The sequence below is a fragment of the Scyliorhinus torazame genome, chromosome 4 (genome assembly GCF_047496885.1).
Source record: "Scyliorhinus torazame isolate Kashiwa2021f chromosome 4, sScyTor2.1, whole genome shotgun sequence".
Classification (NCBI taxonomy): Eukaryota; Metazoa; Chordata; class Chondrichthyes; order Carcharhiniformes; family Scyliorhinidae; genus Scyliorhinus; species Scyliorhinus torazame.
The window spans coordinates 182,453,043-182,469,556 of record NC_092710.1 but is presented as its reverse complement, the minus strand read 5'-3'; the positions used below and the strand labels follow the sequence as shown (position 1 = coordinate 182,469,556).

Sequence of the window (16,514 nt, the reverse complement as noted above, 5' to 3'; positions counted from 1 at the left end):
CACTTCACGCGTAAACTGTTGTAAAGCCTGTCAAGTATGTACAATTTTCGGGTGAAAGCTCTCCTTACTCGGCGACAATGGACGACCGCCTGTTTTGTCATTGTGGGTCAATCCTTCAATTGTTGAGGCCATATTCTAGCCCGGTTGCTTTCAAAGGGGCGTCATTAAAATAGGAAGAGAAAGTACGTCGAGACCTCCACATATGACGCAATGTAGAAAGATCAGAACCAGAAAGGAAACTATTACATTTATGAATTCACACAGAAAGACCACCAAGCGATAAATGCATATTGTCATAAGAGGGTAATAATATACGTGTTGCAGCTTCGGGTTTTCTATGAATTAAGTTAGACCTTCAATTTAAAATGGACCGTACGCTCAGTTAAAAACGCCATTCCCTCTCGTTCCTTGGAGTTTATGTTAATTTTGCAAGGAATCTACTGAGGGGCTCGCCTCGGCCGTCAGTGAAACCTGAACAACAAAGGCTGGAGCTGAAGGTAATAGAAAGGGCTGGGGATTTTCCACAACGCCATTTTCTACAATGTGATCCGGCTTTGCAATTCAGGCAAGACCAAGTTCAGAGGTTTGCAACAAAAATAAACCAAAGAGCGGAGCGGGAAGCAAATTAGCAAAAAAAAAGTGGATGGTGTGTGGCTCCACCTCACCCTGATGGTGCTCACCGAATAGAGCGACACTCAATATTTGGGATCTGGGTTTTCGGGAAGCGAACTCGTACTTCCACCGCGATGATGAAACATGCAAAAAATAAAAAATAAAATTTAAAAACAAGGCTGGGAATTGGGATAGGGAAAGACAAGCCTGGTGATTTATGAAATAAAGGGGTGGTTGGAGTTTGACTAATCTACTTATTCCCTGGCCCCGGATTATCTGCAGATTCCTGAGATTGGGAAATTGCAGGGTTTTAAAAGATGTTAAATAAATTTTAATGGTAGATGACACGTCATGTGCAGACTGGGTTCCCTGAGTGAAAGCTTGGCCCCGGGGATGCTGACGTTCTCGCTCAGATTGAGAAAGCCAAATGCCAGATCAGCCACCCAGGCGTCTTCATTTACTGCGGCAGATTTTTTTTTCTAATGGCGCTTGGCGGAGAATCTCTCCTTGCTTGTTTTCTGGTTAAAGAAGAATATGCGTGACGCAGTTAGACTGGTGCAATGTTTCGTTTCTCGCCGTTTTAAATCTGCCACTTCAGAACGATTACCTTTAAACAAAAGTAATGGAAATGACCCCACGTTAAAATTGTATATAAATATATATATTTGTGTGATTCTCTTTGTGGTGAGAAACTTTTCTTTTGATAGTGCTTCTGCTCTGGACCAGCGGTACAGAGGCTAGTTCTTGGGTTAACCTTGTATGAACGGGGTTGTTCAGACACATTCATGTTGAACATTACTTCCCTACCCTGAAGTCAGTTTGCAACACCTGACCTTGACCTTTGGGTGGGGCGGCTGATAAGTACAGGATCTTCAGCCAGCTGCTAACAGTCAATTTATTAGAGTCGCTATCTGCCGCTACATTGTTGCTCAGTTTATGAAAATAAGGGACTGGTTTGAACTTTAATCCTCAAAAAACAAATGTAACACAGCGAATATTCCTGATGCTGGACTGTTCTGAGTTGACACATCTGTCCATTTTCAAAGCGTTTTCGACCTGTATGTATCAAACCCAAATGTTTAGATGCTATGAGAGACCGATCGAACATTGCGACGGATCCCAATCAAAATTCAAGATGGCCCAATGTTTTTGGAGGTTTATTGTAAAAAAAAATAATCTCGTGAGTAAATTGTTTGGAAATGACCAAAGTGTGAGCAGCCAAGATTAACCACTGCGGGCCACATGGCCCTAAAGGCAGTTTGTCGCAGCTGTCCGCTGCCCTCAATTCCAGTTCAGACATCAGGGAAAGATATGGGAATTCGATTGACACTTTTGTTTTCATTGAGCATTTTTGCCAAAAAATTTGAACGAATGAATCACTGATAGCGATGACCGCATATCAACAAGATTCATTACCTTTGATTGTTTAGCGTCACCACTTTTTCGGTTGACCCATTATGTGATAAATACCTCATTTCATCCAAAAAAACTTGGAAGCAAGGAACACCGTTTTTGCCTTTCAAGTCAATACCCACGCAGCGGGTTTGCCAGACAGTAAAATGAGATCGAGCAACTGTTTATATAGGTTCGCAATCCCTAACTGGGCGGATCCAGGCAACCTTTTTTTTAACCTTTATACGAGCTTTTTGCACCTGGGAGTTACCGATTTGAGTCAGATAGAATCGTTTTCTTCGGGAAGTTTTGCAACGTTAAAGGCGCTATTTAACATGCACGTCCTTATCGTTGTCTGTGCCCCTCACTGTGAAGTGTTTGCAATGAGTGTGGGTTCACAGTAGAAATTCCGTTCGCGCAAGAAGAGAGAGAGACCGTTTCTTTGGGAAATAGCAGTCCGCGGCTGCCCTTCCCAGATTGACTTGCATGGCGGCGTTGCAATGTACTTCAATGCGGAAAGAGCGCCCCCTAATTTGGAAGCGTTGAAACGCAGCGGATTTCTCACAGCTGAGTGAAAAATGTAATACCGTCACTGAGTGAACAGTGGGAAAACGTCTAATTTCCCCAGCACTGACGTCCTTCACCTTGATTGACTCACTGTCCCCAAGAGAATACGTTGCGGATGTAACGCTACATGCATCGGGTCGGATTGTTAATCTATGAGAACCGTAATTGAAGAGATTGCTGTTTAACTGTGGCATGCATATTGAGGTCATGTTTTTGAATGGATGTTTTTATTTGTGGATATTACAAATACATTATACTAATATATCATGCAGTCTTGATGGAAGCACATTCCAGGTCTGATGCAAATTACCAAGCCAAAAAGTTTGTTTTTCACTGGCTTTAGTCCCACTGTTGTGCACAATACTGGCTATATAACTTCTTGTATCTAATCATCTGTAGTGGTATTCAAAAAATAAATTAAAATCGCATGTCCAAATAAAACGTGATTAACTGTGTTTTGACAATTTAGTTTTCACACCTGTCAAACAACAAAACATTCAGATATTGAATCAAAGGTACATCATGTTTATGTTTGCTAACGTCCTAGGCATACAATATGTTGGTGCAGGATTTTTGTTACAACTTTGAAACTACCCGGGTCCCCTATCAGGGAAAACATGGTAAATATGTTATTCATTCTCTGTTCGATCGCAGGCGCATTTGAGGAAAGGGATGCAACATTCTCCGATTTACTCACTGTCTGTGCAAACATAGCGTTATAAAACACAATTTAATTAAGCAATCTATTTGGCCAAAAAACACAATGGAAAATAATAGTGAATGAAATGTTATTCTGTATCCACATGCAATTAGTTTTATTATTGATATCCTGAGACTGGAGTTACGTATTAAATATAGGCCTTTTTAATGAAGTACGTTACACACAAACTGACATTAAAACTTTGAATATATGTTTCTAAAACAAAAATCACACTGGTGAAGGTTCCATCCATGAACATTTTGGAAATGTTTTCTTAAAGATTGTAATAAATAGAGTCACGGTCCAGTGAAGATGTCAGACTACCTGCCCAGAATCAAGACCTGCACTAAAATCAGTGACCAAGGTCTAGAACTGTAAATCCGTCGTCATTTATATGTTTTCAGAATGGCACTCCTTTCTGTTTCACAAACTTCTGCCTCCGTAATGTTGTCAGTCTTTAATATTACAGTGTAACGGGTTTGCGAAAAATTTCAGTTTAACTGGTTGCGAAATTGGATCATTGTTATTCAAACACAGACAACCCCATTGTTGTATCATAAAGAATGTTTGTAAACCACATATTGGTTAAGCTAAAGTTTATCCAAGTTCAAGGTGTGCAACTAATCATACTAAACCAAGCAAAACGTAATTAGTGATAGGTCTAAATGTTGTAATTGTTATACCTTGGTCAAACGTTTTAAATATAGTTAATCGATTTTGAATGAATGAAGTGGGAATGGCTGAGGGTATCAACATATAGTCTAACTTGCCATTTAATATCCTTCAGGAAAAGCATTTATTACCATAACATTTATTTGTGATTTAGATACAAGTTTCCTTAGGGTAGCTTTATGATTTACGTAACATTTGTAAAATTAGGATTAGCGATTGTGCTAAAGAAGACACTTTCTAATAGTAAATCTCTTAGAAGTTGTAAAACTTGAAATGATCGTATAATCAATCTGTTGTTTATCTCGCTAATTTTGAAATCCAACCTTCCTATAAGTGATGCCAGTAAATATTCGGACGGCAGTTAAATTAGTGGAAGTAATCAGTGTAGAATTGGCATCGTGTTGAAGCGAATGAGAAAAGTGAAAGGATGTCTGAAATCCAACCGGGCCACGGTGACAGGGGTAATTATATTCTGCACCTACTTCCAGGTGGAAGCTTTGTAAAGGAGCTCAAAACTCCACATAAGATTCTGATGAAAATAACTACTTTGTTGATCTTCACAAGTCTGTAATAAAGAGTTTTGAATGAACCTTTAAAAAAAAAATTTGCTTGGAGGGAAATTGGAATGTTAAATATAAATTGAAATACGTTAAGCAAGAGGCGGATCACACTTTGCAGATATCTACAACTTAGTTCAAAATGAAATGAGGGATATATTGGAACAGGCAATCTATTGAGGAGGGGTTTGTTTGGTGGCATTGACTGTGTACTGGACTCTGGGAAGATGTACAGGAGAGAGAAATGTCGGGCTTTAGGACTGCGCGGAAGCCAGGCTGTACCCGGTAGGACTCTGCAGTAAGTGCAGGGGACCTCAAGGAGGCCGCGCCGGCTGGGGAGGACGCTGGAAGATTCAGCCGAGGGAAAAGGTCCAGGCCTGGATTGGCAACGGGTAATTTACACTCGGATCACTATTAAAGTCATCAGCTAATCGATATATTTTCCGATTGTCAACTTTTCGAACGGCGATCGCGAACCTAGAAGCAGTAAAAGATGGTGATGTTTTTCATTTAATACGGTGGGCGGAGGGGTGGTGGTGGTGGTGGAGCGGTTCCATCAGAGCTCTCTGCAGATGTGTCCTGTACATTTTAACCGTTGTTCACTTTCACCGTGAACTTGGGAGGTGTTATCGGGGAAGAACTGCGTTTTCCGATTCAGCGAAGGAGCTGTTAAAAGCTGAAATATTCGTTCAAGTGTAATCTGGCCGTGTCTTGTGTGTGATTTTTTTTGTTCCTCATCTTAGATTGATCAAAAATGCAGCTAAGCCTCGGTACGTGTTAGTATTCACTGCAGCTAAAGCTAGTTTATCATCTGAAGCTTGGCTGTCTTCCAAACTCCACTTCTATAGTCAGTCTCTGGCACTTCCATTGCTCGCTTTCTGATAGCGCCTGCGAACCAAAATGGCATCAAATTCTGCATCGGTGTAGCCCATTTGGAGAATTTTGTTCTGTAACTGTGCAATAGTAAATGATTCCCCCGAGGATTACTTGATGTCCGTGTGGAATCACGACAGATCCTACCTTACCCCACCTGGGCGCAAAACTGGGTGTGTGTGTGTTTTTTGGGGGGTGGGATATATGTAAACTACATGGTTTCTTTAGTGATAGATTTTTTAAACGTCTATATTGCAGCCTCTGTTAAACATGTTACTGTTTTATCTTTTATCTCAGTGTCACTGGCCAGCAGCAAAGTATAGTGGTTGTCATTTATGTCTGTTACATAATCAAGTCCCAATGTCTTCAGTGTATCTCATTATTGTAGGTATCAGGATCTTGGGATTTCTTTGCTTTTATTTACTTTTAAAGTTACCCAGTGGTAGCGGATGCATATTTTGCAATTGTATATCTGCTGCACTAGGAACGCGTAGATGAATCTATTCGAAGCAGCCAGCAATAATTAACGTTCATAATTGTGGCACGGGGATAGTTTTGGGGATGTCACTTTGTGAATGCATCTTTTATCTGGTTGTTTTCTGTAAAACGGTCCATGAAGGTTAACCTGAAGTTTAAAGGCAGCAGGCGCCATGTTAGCGATCTATTCCCAATGACTCTCGATGAGGGGGGGGGGGGGGCGGATGCTGGAGGACTGGAAGGCTCCAGAAAATCTCTCACTGCCAAGTAAAACATCACACATGGCAAATGCATGAAGGATTTTCCATAGCAACAGGTGCTCTCGGCCTCTTATTTTGACGGGGCGTTATTTTTTCATCCTCCATCGCCTGCACTCTTGCAGGACTGATACACAGTCATCTGTGCAGACAGACTAGCTGAGGTCACCGTTTCTGAGTGAAAACACAGAGCAAAGCTCTAATTATCAATCTGATCACAACTCGGCGTATCGAGGAAACAGGCCATCCTCTCGCTCTTTTATATTAAAAAAAATCTGAATGACGTACGGGGCTGTATTCACGTGCTAAGATGTGATTTTCTTTTCAATGTATATTATTTTATATCCGATATGTCAACCTGCAGCCCGTGGTCAAACACTTAAAAAAATCTATTCTGCTTGTTCCTCTGAATTGCATGGACCAACACAAAAAAGGCGAATGTATTTTTTAGAGAGCAATTAATCCAGTAATGTAATACGAAACACACAATATGATAGGGACATCGGATATTTCATGAGGTTCGGGAAATATTGCTCTACTTTGTTATATATCCAATTGTTTCCACATGTGTGAAGATTAGTTCCCATCAAAGATCGAGCGAAAGAGATTTCAAATAAAATGTTGGACGGGAGATTCTTGCCTGTTGAGGTACATAGAAAACAAGGGAGCTGGGCTGCTGGTGAGGTGTTGCTGACATGCTTGACGGAGATGAGGCGAAAATGGAAAATGCTGACCGAGCAGAACGTGAGAATGAAACGTTGCCAGCAAAATGTAAAAAAATAGCATTTTAATTTGAAGAAAAAAAGGGTCGCTTTCTCCTCTGGCCAAAGCGAGTAAAGCAACAAAATGCGCATTTTGGCACCATGTCAAAACCGCCATGTTATAACAGAGGGAGAGAGGAGAGGGGGAACACTCATTCAATGTAATTGTGGTCTGTTACGTTTTTTTTTAAAAGAGAGGCATATAATGACAATAATGCTCGACCAGTTGTCCAAGTTGATGATCAGCGTTGATCAGAAGGCGAGATAAATCCCAACCTGAAAATGGTTGTCAACAACTGTCCAGCTCCACTGCCTGGAGCGGTTATCATTTTCGCCAAGGTGGCAAGAGCCACGGACTGCTAAATAATTGAAGACATTAAGAAATCGATCCTTAATTCGACTGTTTGAAAATCATCTATTGTATTTTTTTGTTTTTTTTCACAGACAAGGAAAAGCTGAAGGACAGAAGGCACTACTACCCCGCTTTATTCTTTATAAAATCTAGCAATCTATTAAATCTGATCCCATGATGCCGTCCAATACCAACACAAACCCTGCCCTGGAAGAAGGAGTTGACACACAGATGGTAAGAAATGACCCCTTCAGACTTTAGCACTTTTATTCTTTGCATTTCTTCGATTTGTTCCGTGACAGGGTTTGTTTCAGGTCGGCAGGAGCGGGACTCGATCTTCGCCAAGTCTCGGCCACAATCTGTTCTCTTTACTTCCCCTCTGACTCCCCCTGCTCTCCTCCCTGAATTGCTGTTGTGGCTCGGCGCTGGGATCTTGCTGATCGGGGCTGATTTTCTTTTGCTGCTGAGCTGCTGTGCGTTGCATTGTGGGATTGTCGCATAGCGCAGGCAAAAGTCAGATCAAACTTTGAACTCTTTGCACACAGGGTACACCCGCACAATCCCCACCCCGCACAATCCAATTCCCACCAACTCCGCCTCGCACGGCCCCCGCACAATCCCACTCCCGCCCACTCCGCCTCGCACGGCCCCCACACAGCTCCGCATTCCCGCTCGCGGCGTCTTAATTTAAGTATTTTATTTTCAAATGAGGTTTCTCATCATTCTCCGCCCTACCTCCCTCTCTGCTGACAAATACCACCGCGCGCCATCAAGGTCAAGCGGTTTATGTTCGAGTAAACACGACCAGGTTGCACCCAGTTCACAAACTTTCACCTCACCCGTTAGAAGAGAGCGGGTCAATTTGCAGTGCGAACAACATTTACCTCTTGACTCAATGGGAGGTCACTTTAGTAGAATGCCGCCCCACATCAGCATGGCCGGTTGTTGGGGAACAGACGAACCGTATTGCAATTGCCAGAAACGTCTGTTGCCTCAGTCAATTTAAAAGCAGATTAAAAAGTGCACCCCAAATGATGCAAGATTCATTTGCTGCAACTTGCTGTTCATCTCAACGGACCAACTCTGAAAGTAATGACTCTTTGGAAGTTTCAAAACTCTTCTCAAGAAAATGTGCCTGGGAAGTATTAAACCCAAGATGTTGTAATTGTAATTGTTGTAATTCCCTTTGAGAGTTGTTTACAATCGAGGTATTGTTGTTTTGGTTATCCATGTGTCAGGAATATTAATCCAAATCACTCTATTCAAAATAAACCAAACTAGAATTCTGCACTCAGAATGAAAAAAATGGGTTGTTACTATCAATGTCCCAAAATAAAGTTGAATAGCAATTTTTAAAACAAATGCAAACATTATTTCTCCAGACTTAAACATTGGGGTAAACCATTTTAAAGCCTTTAATTCCCCCTCCCCCCGTCAAAAAAAAAAGTATTCTTAATTTGAGCTACTTCCTTCGTCACAAATCTAGGTCATCTACACATTGAATTTTCCTGTGATACAGTTAGTCAGCAAAACTTTGCATATGGCAAGGTGAGCACACTAGCCTCGGTGGGGTGTTCAGTACAATGAATGAGAACTGAAGGAACTCTCAGTAATAGTGTCACAAGTGTCTGACTAAGTGACAGTAATGGGCCTTTAATAGGAGTAAGTTACCGTAGACCTTTCAAATAATTAAACAATAACTTATAATTAGAAAAATACAACTTGGTCATTTTCCATCTCTCAAACATTCCGGCACCACGACATATTCCTTCAAGAGGTGCCACTCCCTACTCAAAGGTAGGTAAGACTAGCTTGGTTCACCTCACCATTTGGTTTAGTCTCCCATGTACCTAAGTGACTTTTCACAGTTCTCAGTATCTTTTGTTGTTAGCCTGAACACAATTGGAAGCTTACTGTTTGAGCAGGTGCCGAACTGAGTATTTGCACTCTGCCACCATCTATGTGCAACAATAGCTTGTTCCATTGGAGAAGCTTTAATCATATATTCAATCTTAAAATAAACCCTTGGTGGAATATAAAAGTTACAAGTTCCATAATATCCTGCATTTTTGCATGCAATTACATCACTTCACATTATCAATCAAAAAGCAGATCTGAAAATTGACACCCTTTCAAGGAGGCAACATATCTGTTCTGTGGTTATTTGACTTTCCATTGTAAATTAAATATCAATTATAATTATAAATTCATTAATTAACAAACATAATCATGCCTATTAGGACTAAAAATAAGATGACTAATATCTAACTCTTCACAAGGGGTCAATTTATAGAAACTACAAAATACGTTACTGAATGTTTTACATTATTTATAGGCAAACTCTATAGGAAAATGTGACACAGTTCACTTGGATGCTGTGCAAATTGATTATTTTTGCTACCTTTATTGGATTTGCCTAATGGCAAGGTTTAAAACTGAACAAAGTGGAAGAACCCCAATCCATATTGAGGCAGTGCTCCACAAGCTGCTTTTATAAGCTATCCATATTACTTGCATGTTTCTTTTTTTAAAACTCTTTCATCTCATTTATATTTTTCTGTCTGAATTCTTAATTTCGCAGGTTTTCCTTTTTTCCTTATTCTTCTGTCTCTCTGACTCCTTGAAATTCTGCTGTTTGCATTTTGTAGGACTATGATTCTTTTTGTAAATATATGCCTTCAATCATGTCCCTTCGTAACTGTCATCCTGGTTACCACAAAGAAATAATTTATCTTACACACAATACTTATCAACACAAATGTGTGTGTATTAGCTCGATTGCTGCAGCTATTGTGACATTACAATCACAGCTGTTGCTGCTCCCACCTTTATCACAATTCCACATTATACAGAATTAAAATGTTTCACTTTATTTCAAATGCGTTAGAAATTACTGATAACTGTCAAAATAAGCAGTTTTATTTTGTGCCACCTACACTGAATCAGCTCTTCAGGGAAATAATTAACTAGAGATTCATTTTTGTTACCCAGTACAACAAAGTAAATATACTGGATTCAATTTCAAAATTTTCTAGAATTATCTAGCAAATATTATACTGTATTTAAAGGAAAAATTGAGGTTACACTGAAACTAACATTAATAACTACACTCAATGAAACGGTTACTGCATTACACACCCTGGCCATTTGATGTACTTGCACAAATTGAAAGTCAAATTCTGTAGTAATTGTCAACAATTCTTGTTACTCATATTTGTATTTTACCCTTTGTTGATACGGTCCACTACTTGCACAAGAATGAAAGTGTATTAATTGAGTTTGAGTTGTCACTCAGATGGTAAGGAGTGGATCAATTCATCACTGAGAGTAAACATCATAGATCCTTCATTCTTGTTTGGAGTTATTTTCTATTAGAAAATGTATTTTGAGTTCTTGCTAGCAACAAAGTAGGTAGAAAGTCAAATAGATCCATCGAAGATTTCATATATATTCCCAAGAGATTTACATTGAGTTTAATATACTGATGTAGCAATTGTTGTTCGCTAGTGACATGGATGCTTAGTAAAAGTCATAGCAACCATATGCTTGTTTGATCTTCCATATTGTGTAATCCTCAGCAATTGAATCCTGTAAGCCACCATACTAAATGTTACTAAATTTAATATACTTTCGATAATGTTGGATGCTAGTGTAGAATTTATTTTTGGTCAAAAGAGAAAACAGTTGCTTTTACTTTAAAAAAAAGGACAATTGTGATTTGTCCATGTAGTGCAAAGGCATTTTCAAAGTAAAATAACTTTACCCAGAGCAATAAACAGTATTTCAGATGGAAATTATAACAGAAACACATATTGCAAGGCTCAGTTTCTTTGGGTTCATGTTTGGGTGAAATTTCAGAATGGCAGTTTATGCTGAGCTTCATGCAAATTTATCAACTTCAAACTTGTTCACTAAAGGCTTAGGAATTTGTACAATAAAGCCTAACTTCAAATGTATTCAGTTGTGATTTGTAACATTGTATTGAAACCACGCTTGTGCACAGCAAAGCCCAATACAAATAATTAAAGTTATAACGAGTGGCTCTGAAATAATATAAATCTTGACAAATGTAATTTATTTAAAGCTATATTACTTTGTAGTGCCAGATAGATGTAATGAAACAATTGTACCACATAATTAGTGAATAAGTTTCAATATTAGATTTTACTTGGAATTCTTAATTTCCCAGACAAATTGCACAACTATCATATTCCTTTGGCAGTTCTGCCAGCTTTGGAGAAAATATGTATTTCATGGAGTTCAGTACTCAAGTGGTGCCAATAAGCAGTTTATCTCACCCAGCAGGTTGACCATATCATCATAACAACCAACATGTTAGCATCAAATGCAGCTGGCTGACTACTAAATTTAGTATTAGGCTTGACTTCGGATGTCCTCGGATCATTGTGTCTTGTATCCCTTAAATTTTATTTTTAAGGCAGAATCAGTAAGTTCAAGTTGAAGGAAATGTTTCACTAGCTGGAGTGGTATATATTTGAAACTTAATACAAATTAATTGGTTTTGAAATATAATCAAGAATTCAAGGGCGGCACGGCGCACAGTGGTTAACACTGCTGCCTCATGGCATTGAGGCTCTGGCTTCGATCCCGGCCCCGGGTCACTGCCCGTGTGGAGTTTGGACATTGCCCCCATGTCTGTGTGGGTCTCACCCCCACAACCCATGGATGTACAGGGTAGATGGAATGGCCACGCTAAATTGCCCCTTAATTTAAAAAAATAACAATCAAGAATTCAAGCATTCTTGAAGGACAGGAGTGCAACATTTCTAATTGTCATAAATGGTTAGTAATTTGTTGTTCTTTGACTAATAAATTCCTATTCTAAGATTAAAGTATATTATTGGATCAAAATAGTGTGAAAGATATCTCTTATCTAGTCAATAGCATTCAATATTGATACTGGTGCATACAATAGGAGAGCAGGGAGTACCAGTGTCTTGCACAATATTTATCACTTGAGTTCCACAATCAAAAACATAGAAAAAGACAAACAAAACTGCATAAGTGGGTTAAAAGGTGGGACTGGAAGCAAATTTGTAAAACGGCATGTCGCATAGCTGGCCAATGTGTTACTGCCTCTGAACTATCTTGTAGAATGTTGGGGTGAACATGGTAGACGCTACCCATCTGGCAGCAACTGTAGCCAATTGGGCTCATTAATGAGACAACTGGGGGCGGGGGGAGGAAAGATGGTGGTGCTGCCGTGATCTTCCCAATGGTGAATAGATTTCTGTTGGAGCCAGAGACCAGCATTTAATGGGGAGTAGCTTCCTGACTAAGAGGCCATTGATCCCTCATCTTTCTTACTACAACACAGACCCACTGGAATGTGATGACCAAGAGCACAGCTACAAACCAACCTGTGGAGATGTTCCCCATCACAATGATAGCCTGACAACTATAACTTTGCATGTTTTCTAATTTTTCTGAACGCTACAGAAAGCAACTCCATTTTTAGTACCGCCACAATCTCATGCCTACCCCTCAGAGGCACCCATCTCTCCTGTTACAGTTGCCATTCAGATAATTACTGTGGGCCATCCTACTTGGTATCACACATCTGTAATCCACCCACCATCCTTATATGAACATAGCTCCTTAAGGTGGCTTCTTAAGTGGCTGTCTCCAGGAAGACCATAATTGATGTCCTACCACAGCCACTTCTGGGTTCCAGCACAGAATTGCGGGCTGCGTTGTGATTGTGATCGATTGGGAAAATTCAGCCAATTATCTAATCATAATCTAATTACTATTTGTGCTGCCTTGCTGTCTGTAACTTTGCTGATGTATTTTCCTACATTCTAACAAACGACTACAATTCACAAGTTCTTTATTGGCTGGAAAATACTTTGGGATGCCATGAGGTTGTGGAGGTGTTTTATAAATGTAAATTGTTTTATTAATCAAATTGTGGCTGAAATGTTTTTAAACATTATTTGCTTAATGTAAAATATCTTTTTTGTCAAATCAATTTTTGAAGCAGAGGATATTGTTTTATCATTGTCTCTGAGAAGGTTGATTATAGTTGAAGTAATATCATTTACTTTGCCAGGCAACTGAATTCCCTTCAATGACCAAATAATACATCACTTGATCTCACTTGATATTATTTATGGTACCCTGTTCTCTCTACAAACAGATTCTCTCCCCCCCTCTCCCCATTTGGATGTTCTTAACCTCTCTGTGTGTCCCTTGAAGGTTTTTCCGGTTTGCTGTGTTCTCTTTAATGATGGTTTATCTTTGCATCAAATTATGTTTTGGCAATTGTTTGACGTTTAGTGCAGTTAGGAGCAAATTAGTCTTTGCAATTTATAGGATTTACAATTTTTCTGATTAGTTATTTGTTCGGATACTCCATTACTATTGTGCCTCTTTAGTTCCTCCAGCAGATGAATAGACAGTAATTTTTCAATCTTGTATTATAGCAGGTATAAGACATTACTCCGAGTTATCATAATAATAATCTTTACTAGTATCACAAGTATGCTTACATTAGCACTGCAGTGAAGTTACTGTAAAAATCCCCTCGTTGCCACACCACAGCACCTGTTCGGATACACTGAGGGAGAATTCAGAATGTCCAATTCACCTAACAAGCACATCTTTTGGGACTTTTAGTGGTGTCCAAAGATCCTACTGTGAATAAATAGTAATTGTCGCCACAATCCCAGAGGACTCTCAGCTGCTCTCCTCTTTGAGAAGTGACTGATGATTAACCTGAGGGTCATTACACCAAAGGGAAAGTTTGAGAAGATGAGTCCTTCATAAGTAATCTCAACTGATACAGGAATTGAACCCACACTGTTGGTGTCGTTCCGCATCTTGAACCAGACGTACAGCCAACTGAGCTAACCAATCCCAATGTAAATGTCGCCACAGTCCCAGAGGACCATAGGTTGCTCTCCCATTTGAGAGCTGGTGGTGATTTAACCTGGGGGACACCACACCTCAGGCAAGCGGAAAGGTTGAGAAGGGTGCCTTCTTGATTAACCTCAACCAATATGAGAATTCAACCCGCGCTGTTGGCTTCACTCTGCATCACAAACCAGCTGTCCAGCCAACTGAGCTAATCTACCCAGGTAAAATGATATCACTTCAGTACTTATGTTTATTTTCACCTTGGCTTTAGTTTGGCCATTGACATTGTCTTGATTTTTCACTCGCTTTTTTCAAGCCTTCCTTAGTCCATGTCTCAGTGTTATCCACACATCTGATTTTTCTTCTTCCTCTTCTGTTTTACCCTCCATTTCTCCTTCATTTGTTGCCAGGATAAGGCTGTTGGGTTTTCGTTTCCAATATCCATACTTTCTCGCTCTAATTGTATGTTTTTTTTAAAGAATATTTTTATTAGGGTATTTGCAATTTTTATAATAATAACAATAACAGCGACATAAACATGGCACAATAAACATTTCCACCCCCGTCACAATCTTCACACCACCCAACAATAAAGCAACAGTGCCCCCCCCCCCCTTTTGGAATTCTGCTTCTGCTGACATTTTAATTTTCCCTGAGAAAGTCGACGAATGGCTGCCACCTCCGGGTGAACCAGCATTGACCCTCTTAAGGCGAACATTATTTTCTCGAGACCAAGAAACCCAGCCATGTCACTAACCCAGGTCTCTACACTCGGGGGCTTCGAGTCCCTCCACATTAATAAGATTCGTCTCCGGGCTACCAGGGAGGCAAAGGGCAAAACATCAGCCTCTTTCACCCCCTGATCTCCCGGTTCTTCCGACACTCCAAAGATCGCCACATCCGGACTCGGCAGCACCCGTGTTTTGAGTACCGTGGACACCATCTCAGCGAAACCCTGCCAAAACCGTCTAAGCTCCGGGCATGCCCAAAACATGTGGACATGATTTGCGGACTTCCCGTGCACCTTGCACACCTGTCCTCTACTCCGAAAAACTTGCTCATCCGGGCCACCGTAATGTGTGCCCGGTGGACTACCTTGAATTGTATCAGGCTAAGCCTGGCACATGATGAGGATGTTTTAATCCTACTTAGGGCATCCGCCCACAGACCCACCTCTATCTCTCACCCCAGCTCGTCTTCCCACTTGTTCTTTAGCTCCTCCACTGGTGTTTCCTCCGATTCCATAAGTTCTTAGTAGATGTCTGATACCTTCCCCTCTCCCCCCCATGTCCTGGAGACTACTCTGTCCTGTATCCCCCGTGGCGGCAGCAGCGGGAAGACCGGAACCTGCCTTCTCAAAAAGTCTCTTACCTGCAGATACCTAAACCCATTCCCTGCTGGCAATTCAAATTTATCCTCCAAGGCTTTCAAGCTGGGGAAGCTCCCATTTATAAATATATCCCCCATCCTCCTAATTCCTGCCGTATGCCATCTCCGGAATCCACCATCCAGCCTACCCGGTACAAACCGATGGTTATTATAAATCGGGGTCCAAACCGATGCTCTCCCCACTCTCTTATATCTCCTCCACTGCCCCCAGATTCTCAGAGCCACCACCACCACCGGACTTGTGGAGTATCGGGCTGGCGAGGTGCCATTATCAGTGCTCCCTAGCTTGTGTCTTTACATGACGCTGCCTGCATTCGTTCCCACACCGACCCCTCCCCCACTATCCACTTCCTAATCATGGCTATATTTGCCGCCCAGTAGTAATTACAAAAGTTCGGCAATGCTCACCCTCCCCCGACTGCACTCCAGCAACACTTTCTTCACTCGCGGGGTTTTACCCGCCCACACAAAGCCCAAAATAATCTTATTCACCCGTTTAAAAAAGGCCCTCGTGATGAAGATGGGGAGGCACTGAAAGACAAATAGAAATCTGCGCTCTAACTGTACTTAGCAACTTTTGATTCCTGAACTTCTACTGTAGATCTAACCCACTCAATTGTCTTTCTGTCTATCCAGCTTCAGTTAGAATATCACAGTTCACATCAGACAATTGTCGTCTACGCTATCACATGAAGGCTGCCATTGACTTTATCAGCATCTTTCAGTTTTGGTTCATTATTACACTCCTCAATTAAATTTCCATGGCAGTACAACATTGCAGAAGCTTTTGACATATCAAGTAGAGTAAGAAATTGTTCAAGTTTCACTGCTGCAGTTCTTAACTTCATTCAAACTCTGATGGATTTATGAAAAGCCTGTTGCTGACATGCAGCCATCATATAATGTAGAAATCTATAAATTACTACAAAACAAAAAAAATCATGAAATTCTGTGTCTACCAGTCCTAAGTAACTAATAATAAAATCACTTTAGGCCAATCATGGCTTTCATCTCACAAATCTCAAT

General features: G+C 40.5%; 1 protein-coding gene across 13 annotated transcripts in view; it reads left to right on the top strand.

Moving 5' to 3' along the window:
* The first annotated feature begins 304 nt into the window (after positions 1-304).
* The window catches only part of dnmt3ab (DNA (cytosine-5-)-methyltransferase 3 alpha b), an 846,991-nt gene continuing 830,781 nt past the window's right edge, over positions 305-16,514 (top strand). For 9 of the 13 annotated variants that reach the window (XM_072498948.1, XM_072498946.1, XM_072498947.1 and 6 more), the window contains exons 1-2: positions 4,729-4,892; positions 7,313-7,454. In XM_072498948.1, the coding sequence (XP_072355049.1) occupies positions 7,395-7,454 (60 nt within the window). In that variant the 5' untranslated portion in view covers positions 4,729-4,892; positions 7,313-7,394. Of the gene's footprint in view, positions 498-4,728; positions 4,893-4,974; positions 4,997-5,153; positions 5,271-7,312; positions 7,455-16,514 lie in introns of those variants that run through there. The other 4 variants (XM_072498950.1, XM_072498942.1, XM_072498943.1 and 1 more) reach the window with 3 other exon arrangements.